The sequence below is a fragment of the Quercus suber genome, unplaced genomic scaffold (genome assembly GCF_002906115.3).
Source record: "Quercus suber isolate HL8 unplaced genomic scaffold, Cork oak 2.0 scaffold_573, whole genome shotgun sequence".
NCBI lineage: Eukaryota > Viridiplantae > Streptophyta > Magnoliopsida > Fagales > Fagaceae > Quercus > Quercus suber.
In genome coordinates, this window is record NW_027070018.1 from 296,303 (window position 1) to 307,862 (window position 11,560).

General features: G+C 34.1%; 1 protein-coding gene across 7 annotated transcripts; it reads right to left on the reverse strand.

The window, feature by feature from the left end:
* Window positions 1-2,360: 2,360 nt before the first annotated feature.
* Window positions 2,361-11,167, reverse strand: LOC112025903 (putative disease resistance protein RGA3). Of its 7 annotated transcripts, XM_065764633.1 has the most exons (9): window positions 7,786-11,167; window positions 7,607-7,688; window positions 6,190-6,317; window positions 5,245-5,384; window positions 5,018-5,110; window positions 4,607-4,668; window positions 3,936-4,050; window positions 3,612-3,837; window positions 2,361-3,071 (listed from the first exon to the last, which is right to left on the reverse strand). In XM_065764633.1, exon 1 carries the CDS (start codon window positions 11,078-11,080, stop codon window positions 7,790-7,792), a length of 3,291 nt encoding a protein of 1,096 aa, XP_065620705.1. In that variant the 5' UTR covers window positions 11,081-11,167; the 3' UTR covers window positions 2,361-3,071; window positions 3,612-3,837; window positions 3,936-4,050; window positions 4,607-4,668; window positions 5,018-5,110; window positions 5,245-5,384; window positions 6,190-6,317; window positions 7,607-7,688; window positions 7,786-7,789. The 7 variants fall into 7 exon arrangements, with proteins under 7 accessions (XP_065620705.1, XP_065620706.1, XP_065620704.1 ...); XM_065764634.1 differs by lacking the exon at window positions 4,607-4,668; XM_065764632.1 differs by having other exon boundaries at window positions 3,936-4,668.
* Between the last annotated feature and the right edge of the window lie 393 nt (window positions 11,168-11,560).

Consider the following 11,560-nt stretch of genomic DNA (forward strand, 5'->3'; position numbering starts at 1 on the left):
CTTCGTTTGACTCATCGTTGGTAAGCCATGAATCTGAACCCAGAACACTGCCGTGTGGAAGGTTAGAGACGTGACAGACTCTCCAACCTCTAATTTATGCAGTAGGAGAATGTATTTATCGAAAGACCATGGTCCTTGTAATAGGACCCTATCCAAATCCTCCTTATCCTGAAACAGAAATAAGACTCTGTTTTCGCCCATGTCACTGACCTCGAAATCTTTTTTTGTTCTCCAAACCGACCTTAAAGCCCTCCCCACAGCCTCTAAATTCACTCTTCGTTTGGTACAAAACTTCCCAGCCAATACCAGACCTTGGTCCACTCCTGGAGGGGCAAGGTCGACTTCGCTACCTTCCCTCTCCGAGAGCTTGAGATTCGCACACTTGGTTGTGATTGCCTCCATTCGTGTTAAGATACAGGTTCCACCGTCTAAGCAGGGAAAGAAGTTTGCCTAGAGGCAAAGCAGTTCACATCTCCAGGCTTCGCCGAAACCTAGAGAGAAAAAATCCCGAGGTCATTATACTTTTTGATATCAATTTCCTTCATTTATTCTTTATTACTTTGTATGTTCCCTTGCTAGCTGTAACTATATGGTTATTAATAAGAAATAGATATCATAGATGTCTTAAATAGTTATAGATGTAGTTACGTGAGTGGTATTTCAAAGGTTTTTTTTTTTTTTTTTTCGTTTGAATTTCCCAGGAAATATAAAAGACATTTCTCTAGTCTAGTCTCAATCAATTAAGACTCCCATAATATCTTAACGAAAGTAATAATGAGCTTAATTTTTTTTTAATGTATGAAGTGGTTAGGTTAGTGGAATGTCAAAGTTTTTTTTTTTAAATGAATTTCCAAGGAAATGTAAAAAGAATTTTTTTTTTAAAAGAAAAAAAATTGGTGACTTTCTGAAGAGTATAAATATGATTGTTTTAATTACCTTGTTCATAGATTTCATTATTTAGTCATAAACATCTAAATTAAAGTAGATGAATATATAAATGCAAAATTATATATAAAGTTACAACCACACAAGGTGAATATATAAATTAAAGTTTTTTTTTTTTTTTTGGAGAAAAATCTAATTTAAAGAGAATAATATGTGAAGGTTAAATTATATGAAAAGTTAAAACTACCAAAGATGAACGTTTAACCACTAGTCGTACGCTTAATTACTTTAGCTGAAACTTGTTAGTTTTTAGACCTCCCTTACAACACAATTGAATTAATCTAGTTAATTAGCTAAGTGATTAACTTAATCAAATTATGCAAATCTAGGTTATCACAATCAAACAATCATATCATGTATAAGCAACGAAAATATAAATAACACAAAGATATGATGATCTAGGAAATCACACCAGTAAAAACCTGGGAAGAATTTAACCTAGCTATCCTCAAGGTAAATCTGAATCCACTATAGAAAGAACTGAAGTTTTACAATAGCGATTTAGACCACTAATATCCTATTATTACCCACTAGTAGAAATTTACTAACACGACCACGTGCAAGCTTCGAGACCATGAACTTCTTCTTTCTTGGATTCTTCCAGCAAGTACAAGCACACCCGCTTGTGTTTCTTTAAGCTCTTATGGCAGCAACTAAATGATCATCAAGTTCTTGAAGAAATCTACTCCTTGATAATCCTAAGCTTGTGTGAATGAAAGCTCCTCAAAGATCTCACAAGAGATTCACACAAATAGCAATATGAGCAACCTCTAAAACATGCCTAAGGTTTGCCGTATATGCCTAGGGCAAAACATAAAACCCTAAACGTTTTAAATAAGCTAGGGTTGAGTTGGAATTCTGCAGAAAAACGCATTCTGCCCAAGATTCAATCGATTGAGCCTAAGCTTCGATCGATCGAGAGCTAGGCCGAAATGCATAGTAACTTCTGCATCAACTCGATTCCAACTTTACATAAAAGACAGAACTTTGAGCAAGTCTAAACAAGACTAAACAACATGTTTTGATTATAGTTTGCCAACAATATAAATTAGAGTTCTAAATACATAAGTTCCTAAGTCTTTAGAGCCTAACAAAACTATATAACTATGCAAATATTGTTGTGAGTGGTTCCACCATTTGCAAATTATCAAGTTTGGTGGCCTTACAAAAGGTGTTTCATTTTACAAAAAAAAACTTTACATGAACTCCTCTTTTGTGATTTTTTTTTTTTTTTTTTTTTAATTTCTTTTTACCAAAACAACTTAAAAATATTACAACTTAAATTATCACATGTGGTAGCTATAAAACATGTCAAAGATTTACGTGGGTCTTTGCGAATATAAACAAAAAAAATAGAAGAAAAAATCACACAAGAAGACAAGATTACGTGGTTCAGCCTTAGGCCTACATCCACGGGCAGTGTCAAGAAAGTTTCACTAAGAAAATAGGATTACAAATGTGACAGACACTCTCATAGAACCCAAACCCCAAATACACCCCAAAAACTCTCACTCTCTCAGTTTACACGAGTCAAGGCTGAGATGATATTTCATAAAGAGCACAAATATATATAGTACCCCAAGTCGAGGTGTAGTAGTATAATTATTCAAATCCTAAACCAAGTACAGTACCTTGTACTTAATTAAAATACCAAACCAAAAAGGAATAGAGTCCTAGCCCAAGTCAACAAAAGGAGTCCAAGTCAGATATGACTCAAATTTGACTTTCACACTTGACATTAGTGCTTGAATTCCTTAAGAATCTACCTCCCATTTGGAAATAGGGCAGCTCTTCTTGATGGTTGTTAGGTCTTCGACTACATGGAACAAACAAGAACGCCTTCAATTGCTTCCTTCAACTATATTCTCTTCTTGGTTTTAGGCTTTTAGCTGCAAAGCAACTGGTTGCATCATCAACAAGCTATCATAAGACATAGAAGACTGTCATAAGACAACTTGCAAGTTATGCAAACACAGCCACCCAAATACGAATCAAAAAATTGATGTCGTACTTTTATTATATCCACTTATCCTTATTTTCCACTCTACTGAACAAAAGCACAAGTCCTCCAAGGTTGTGGACCCCACATTGCTATGAGATGATATTTGTTGCTCTTGTCATCTAATCTGCAAAAAAGAGAGTAACCTAGCATTAGTCAGGAAAAAACTTCATATGATCTTGTTGAAAATTATTGGATGAATGAAAAATGAAATTGTTTAACTGTGTTAACTCCAATTAACATTTTGAGAATTCTGAGTTGATTAGTGCCTAACAATGAATGCATTCAAATAAGGTTAGCTAATTGCACATGTGGCGCATTTTTCACTCTCATGGAAGAAGAAAGAATTCAAACACATAATCAATGCAAAAAAAAATAAGATGGAACTTCACCCAAACATTTATACGGTGATCATCTTAAGAAATATTTTGAAAATCTTGTAGGTGAAGAAAATAATAATGCAAATTTTGTAACTGAATGTTATATGAAGCTTTTGTTTCCTAAAGTTAGTGAGTGCAAGTACCCATACTAAAATTTTAACCATTAAGCAAAAATAACTTCTCACAATATCTAGAAAACATGCTTCACACGTTTATTAGCCAATCAAAAATTTCAAAGATAAACATTCCATTTTAGAAACTGATGTCAAAATATGAGAGAAACTGACCACTGAGGATGACCAATAAAATCTCCAGTAACTGCAAGCCAAAAATCTTTAAGACACAAAACAAAGATAGTCTGATCAATTGAAAACTCTCTAATCCACTTGTTAATCAGTTGAGACAATAGGAGTTCAGAAGCCTATTTTTCCATTGGTTCTGAAAAGCTGCTACCATAGAATATTGTTGTTGGAAACCTTTGTAGTCATTTGTGCAGCAATTTCATTTGACATGCTGGGAACATTTCACAATTTCTAGTAAGAACAAATATCAAATAAGAGTCAAGTAGAAAACTAGGAGTTTGATTTAGATGAACTGAGACAGGGCCTTACCTTTGCCTTGAAAGCAAATTTCTATCTAGAAAAGTGTTGACATACATAACTTGATTCATAGAATGAAACTTCTGGAACATGTGCTCAATGCTGATACTCACCAATACAAGAACCACTACCAAGAAAATGAACATATCGAAAAATTAATATGAGCAACATGAAGAGACAAGGATCCAAACAGTAGGAAGAGTACTCATTTGTTGTCTTTTTTTTTTTATAGCTATAATTATTTAGCCATCTTTTTTCTTTTTGGATAATTAATAAAAAATTAATTAAAAAGAGTAGACCACTACCCATGCAAGTAGTAATCATAGAAACCCTCTGAAGAATTACAAGCTAAAATTAAATAATCAACAAAGTCTACAAAATAGAAGGAACTGTAGGTCTGCCAATACCAGTAGTCCACTCATAAAGACAGTAAAATTTAGTTCAAGAGTAGGCAATCAATACCAGTACGCATGTGATTATTTAGCATTCCATTTAAAGCCTTGTGAAAACTAATGAGTTCCTATTATTGAGACTAGAAGGTGCTGGATTAAAATGATATGTCATAGGTGTCAAAACTCTAATTGTCCGCAGCTGGATTATTTTGTATGCCAAGCATCCTTAAAAATGTAAGGTGATTTCAAAGATTAAACCAAATGCCATGCTAATGAACTAAATGCACTCACCAAGCAAGCGTTGTTCATGGAAAGGCTTAACGACCATCTCATTGGAAATTCATGTATTTTCCCTGCAAATTAGTTAGTCAGTTAAACATGGCTCCTAACAATGCTAATCTCTTATTTTCTTTAGTAAGTTGTATATCAACCACTTTTCTGTTAGAGCAAGGTCGGATGGCTTTCTCATTGAAATATATGCACAAATAGAGAAAATAATAATATCAAAACCTGTTGTAGTAACTAATGGCATCTATAGTCCAGATTAAAATATTTCTCTTGAGAGTTCTTGTGATTGATTTCTATGAGAAGCTTTAAGAATACTGTTATGTAGGAATAAAGGTTATACTTTGAGAAGCGCAAAAAATAACATTTATGACTAAAAAAACATCACAAGTGGTAAAAAGTCCAAGAATCATTTACCATGAAATTAAGCTATCTATAAAACCAGGGGGTACTCTGCAGTCTGCTCTAACAACAAGCTATGCTCTTCATTCATTAGAACCTACCAAAGCTCTGTTTAAGAATGAAATAAAAACAGAACAAGAGAGGAAACTAAAAATATGCCAACCATATTGCAAAAAAATTTCCAAAAAATGAAACCTAAATTATGAGAAAATATTAAATTTGGTAATAAATGAGATAGTTACCGTTCCTTTTCTAATGGTATGCTGCATAATCTTATTAGCAGCTAGGTTTGAAGAAACATGCACTCTTAAGCTTGTCGGCTTCAGTATTCAATACTCCTCAAGCTTCTGCTAAAATCCAGTTATCGATAAACTCACCATACCTGATGAAAGGGAAAAATTAAGATAGAGCTAGATTGATATTCATAGAATTAATTCCTCATTTGAAGAAAGAATTCATTAGGATTTTTGTATTCTCTACCAGAAAGCCTTTTTCTTTCTTTCTTTCTTTCTCCCCCATGCCCCTGTCATCACACCCCAACAAAAGAAATGGGAAAAATTTGGTTGCCCATTCGCCTCAATAGGTAAAGCTAAACTGTACTAGCTAGGGTGATACTATGAAAATCCAATCAGAATCAGGTCGTGAAGAGGGAAGAGTCAAATGACAAAAAGGTCTCTAAAGGGGAAGTTAGGAACTTATGATACTGTTTATGACTTACCTCCATGGATGATTCACGCAAAGAAAACTAAAATTACTTTTCATAGATCATATTTTAATGCAAGGGTCATGCTTTCTAAAATTTAATGTGGTCATCACTAGCCGCTTTATTCAAATTATTTGAATTCTTCTCTTAATCAAAGTGTCACAGAATTTAAGAGATGGCAGAAATTGTTATGGAGAGCTGCCTAAATAAATCAACATGATCAAAGTCTGCTGCTACAAAAATGAAATGATGTGTCTGGTTCTGATGCTAATGCTTATAGAAACAATAGTTGATATTAAGTCTATATTGACAATAAAAGTAATCAACACATTATATCTAGTTTTGTAATATATTATAATGAATATTATGAAGCATATCCAAAAAGAAAACTCTTCCTCCCCTAACCTTCCTGTCACAACAACAATAGTGCTTTAACCAAAATAAAACACTTTAATTTTTGAACTAAACACCTGTATTTTATTACCTTCGTAACATCTAACCAGTAAGAGTATACAATAACTGAAAGGGCAACTATCAGGAAAATGAATAGTTCTTTTCTTTGGGTACTACTTTGACCATTAACATCAGCTTATGATCTTAGCTCAGGGTAACCTGCAATTTAAAAAATTATACAATTAGAAAAATATGGTACTTTGATTTTTCAATAAAATATAGGAAATTTTTCATTTAATTAAGGATGATTGATTGATTTTAAAAGGAGAAATCAACTCCAAGTGCAAAACCAAGTGAAATCCACTCCTGAAATTGTGCACTTCTAGAATACCAAGATACTAAACAAAAGGAGGAAATGTAGATATTATTATGTTATTGACAAAATAGCTTTTAGCAACTCAACTTAATTTTTGTGAATTTTTGTTGTGGTTGTCATCATCATTTATAGATATTGCCCAACAAGAAAATTAGAATAACCATAGATACTGCACATTATTTGTAGATACTACAAGTTGGAATATATAAAAAGGAATGAACCAATAGAATACTTGCACAACAAACTGTAGATGTATGCACTAGATTTAATCCTCCCCACAAACATTACCTTGATATCACCGAGTGCCAATTTTAACCCTATTTACACAGCCAGAAATCAAAGCATCCAGATTCTTCACCTAATCAACTCAGTTTTAGATACCATGGTATAAATTGTTTAAAATAGGAAATAGATAAATGAAAATTCACTTATTTATTAGTTTCATAATATGTTTTGAAATGATGTAGAGAATGAATATGCTAATACCATTGAGTTAGTTGTAGACTTGTTGAAACCAATTACTTTTCATTGAGCTCTATTTCTTGGAGAGAACATGAAAGGATTTGGATTTTGATTTCTATCAAGAATAGGGAAAAAAAAGTGATACGCATACGTAAGTTTTCTTACCGCTGAAATGGATCCCATTCCAACTCTAGGATGTAAAAAATATCAGGGCAATTCTCAAGCAATGACAAAACGCTTCATATCATACCATAATTGATTTAAATGTATAATGAGAATTAAATCACCAAAGCCACAGACATTTCACGAGTATCAATTCAATGCCATCATGTTTTGGTTATTGAATTCCCAATGTATACCAGGTAATTACAAGTGAAACCTCGGATGCTTTGGTTTATAAACATTCTCCATTTAATTAAATATTAATAAATGATTTAAATATCAAGCAGTGTTTTTAATGAAAACTAAGGTACTTGACAAAATCAGGATGAAATACAAAAATTATTATGTTAACTCAGACTAAGTTCAAGATACAAAGATGTAATTTGGTATAATGAAGAAATAGATTTGGGAAAATTCACATACTATTTTTCCTAATATGGGAAGTCTTAAAATAAAGAACGAAAATCCTATGAGCACCTAAAAGAGGAAAAAAGAAAAGAGATACTACCGATGAGTTTGTTGACTTGTTGAGCAATTGCAGCACCCAAAAGCTTTGATTAAGCTCCAAATCCTCAGAGTAGGTGCTTCATCTGAAATTTAATTACCAGGAAATTTAGTGAAGTAGAAGAAATTGGATTTTTAATGTTCTATAAAATACTGGGATAAAATAATGACTTAAATAGCTACCTGACTATATATCCAAGTGTGGGATGTGAGCAATCTTAGGCCAATCTTCACCCGTTTCCTTCTTGCATCTTTCCAATAAGATGGGACAACTCCGAATTTTTAGCGATTGCAAAGAGGTGAGGTTACCAATCCACTCTGGTATAGCCAATAAACTTGGACAATCATAAATCTTGAATCTTTGTAAAGACGTGAGATGTTGAATCCCCACTGGTAGAGTGGCCAAATTTGGAATGTTGTAGAACTTTAGGTAGCGAAGCCTCTGAAGGCCATGCCATTCCATCTCATCTCCATTGTTTATTATATCAAACTCGTTAGAACCATTAATTATCAAACGCCGAAGAGCAATGAGATGTTGAGAGAGAGGGAGAGGACCACAACTTAAATCTTGGAGAGAAATGAGATTGCACATCAACTCTTTGGGCAAAGTTTCCTCCATATTCACAATTGTCATAAACTTTAATTTGGAGAGAGGGATAAACGAGGAATCAACAATTGTAGAAGAAGAAGAGGTTGATGTTGCTATTGATGTTAGGCTCTCTAGAGTTGCCATGTTTGTCAACTTCATCCTCAATGTTTGCTCCAATGGCTTCAAGCTACACATACCCAGCTTTAGCTTTTTGAGATATGGAAATAGAGGCATGGATGTCAGCTTAAGGCAATGCCAAATAACTAAGTTGGAAAGACGACGAAATGAAGGCAGTGAATGATTATCGACCTCCTCAACAGAATCCCTCTGTCGTTGCCACCATCCTTTTAGATTAGGACAATATTTAATTTGGAGTTGCTCTAGAGATGGGAGAAATGAAGAATCAAAGAACCCACAGTTGTCATCTTTCTCTAATATGTACTCTAAATCATTCATCCATTCAAGAGAGAGACTTTTGAGAGAATGAAATTGATCCAATGGTGGAAGATGTTGGCATTTGTTACAATTATTTAGGGAAAAGTTTACAAGAGTTGAAAGTGATGAAGTCCCACTTGGAAATTTCACTCCCCCATATCGCAGTAAATGCAATTCATGAAGATTTGAATGTGGGTACAAGGCTTCAAGTGACTCTTCATCATAACAAACGTTGGACTCATCCACTTCTTCTTTTATCCACCTCAACGTCAGGCCTTGAAGATGTTGTTTCTCTCTCATATTTGCATCCTTAGATTCTAATAAAGCATCTTTCCCATGTCTTAATCTCCTAATCTGTAGAGTTCCTCTCAGCTCGTTTAGCCCATAGAGTTCCTTCAATCCACCATTGCACCTGAAGGGTAAACAACTATTTTTAGCTACCACAAATTGTGACAATGTCCGAAGCTTAGTCAACTGCCCTAATCCACATGGCAAATGAGTCAAACGCCTACACTCATCAATCTCAAGATACCTGAGGTTGACTAATTTTTTAATATCTTTAGGCAATTCTTTAATTGGACATCGAGAGAGTCTTAGTGTTTGCAAATTATGCAATCTTGTGATGGAATTAGGAAGCATTCTAATAGAATTAGAAGATAGATCGAGGTACCTTAAATGCCTTAACTTCCCGATGGAACTTTGAATTATTTTAATACCCATATCATGTAGATCCAGCAAGCGTATGAACTTAAATCTTGAAACAATTGCATTGTAAGTTGACTTACCCAATCTTGGATGTTGTGATTGACTTAGCAAAACAAATGTTCTTATCCTACTTGCTTTATACAATGAGATTGGAATTCCTGATGATGAAAGAAACGTTCTATCAAATGATATGTGGCGAGTTTTCTCTTGAATGTCTTCCTCTTTTGAATAAAAAGTGGCATTATCAGATGCTGCTACCGATTTTGCAAGATCATGCATGAGGTCATGCATTTTGAATTTTAATATATTTCCACTCCCATCTTCTTCAACTTCCTGAAAGAATGATCTCCAAAGTAAATCCATAAAGTACTCATCACCAATATCTTCCAAGCATTGGTTTTGACTTGAAGACCTAATGAAACCTTGCGCCATCCACATTTTAATCAATGTCGGTTTATGAATTTTGTAATCCTTCGGAAATAAACAACAATAAGCAAAGCATTGCTTCAAATATGGCGGAAGATGATCATAACTTAGTTTAAGTGATGGTAGGATATCATTTTCTTTTTGAGCTACTTTTGAAAGTTCATCATTCTTAAAAGACAACCATTCTTTTTCTGGGTTTTTGAAGTACAATACGCTTCCTAGTGTCCTTATGGCAAGAGGGACTCCTTTACACTTTGCAATGATTTCCATTCCAATTTCCTTAATGTAAGGATTCTGTAAATCTTGTCCATTTGCAAATGCAAACCGCTTAAATAAACACCAAGACTTTTCTTTATCTAAACCCTTTAACATGTATGGTTGAACAGTTTTCGTAATCTCTGCCACTTTCTTAATGCGTGTAGTCACTAATATCCTACTACCTCTTGCTCCACCCATTAAAAGATCTTTTAGGCTAAGCCATTTTTGAGGATCCTCATTCCATACATCGTCTAACACAAGTAGGTATCGCTTTCCATCAATTTCTTTCTTAAGATCATTAATCAATGTGTTAATTTCAAGGTCTTCTAGTTTCGTATTTTTTGTGCACTCTAAAATTTTCTTAACAATTACTTTTAATTCAAAGTCATTAGAGACACACACCCAAAGCTTTTGCTCAAAATGATTTTGGATTTCTTTAACGTTGAATACGAGTTGAGCTAATGCGGTCTTTCCTAGTCCTCCAAGTCCGACTATCGGAAGGATCAAAACACTCTCTTCAACATTGGTATCCAAAAGAATTCTTATAATCTCTCTCTTATCATTTTCTCTCCCAATAACTTCTTCAGTACGTACAAAAGAATGAGTTTCTCTCACCCTATAATTCCTCGCTTGTGTACGTTCATCTAAGTGGAAACCCTTATCGTTTTTTATGGCATCTAGCCTCTCCCTCATTGCCTTAACCTTATGACCCATTTTAAGACCATATACAAGCTGGTTGGATTTGGAAAAGAAGATGCGTACCTCTTTTGCTTTCTTATTCCGTGTCATCACTTCCTGTCGTAAAGCTTCAGTGGAGATGCCATCCAGCAAGTCGTCCGCTTCATAAAGTGCATCGTTCAGCCTTTTCAGCCACACTCTGACTTGATTGTTGTGATGCTGCTCCTCCTCTGCGTCCTCAATCACAGCACTGATTGTCAAAACTGTGTCGCCGAGCCTTTCAATCTCGTCTTTGACGCCCCAGAGTAATACAATCTCTTGGGCTAAGAGGTTGCTCGCTTTCTCTGTGATTCCCTTAGCAACGCCGACCAAAGCTCCTTCCGCCATTTCTTAGTGGGAATTGGATGAATAGTAACTTTGTGAGGAGAGTAAGATGAGAACGATATCTGTGTGGAGGATGTAATAGACAGAGTGATCAATATATAAAGACCCTGGTCTTGAGTACACCTAAAATTGAGACCCGCTATTCAATCTTGAGTGGATTCGTTGTATCCACTATCCATTGAATAAAATAAATCTTTTTTTATATTATTATTTTTTTTTATGGAGTTTCACCCTATAGCGTGGAATAATAATTAAATAATTAAGATAAATTTTACTTAAGTTATTTTCTTAGAAATAGTTTATTTAGTTAAAACTGAAACTACTGTAAATAAAGATAAAATGTAGTTGAAATAATATCGTGAAATCTATAACTAGTACCAAAAAATGCAATAAAACATATAAATAGTAATAAAAATAAGTTAAATAGTAAAAAAACTGACTTTTTAAGCTAATACTTAACGCACACTAAGTCTCCTAATGGAG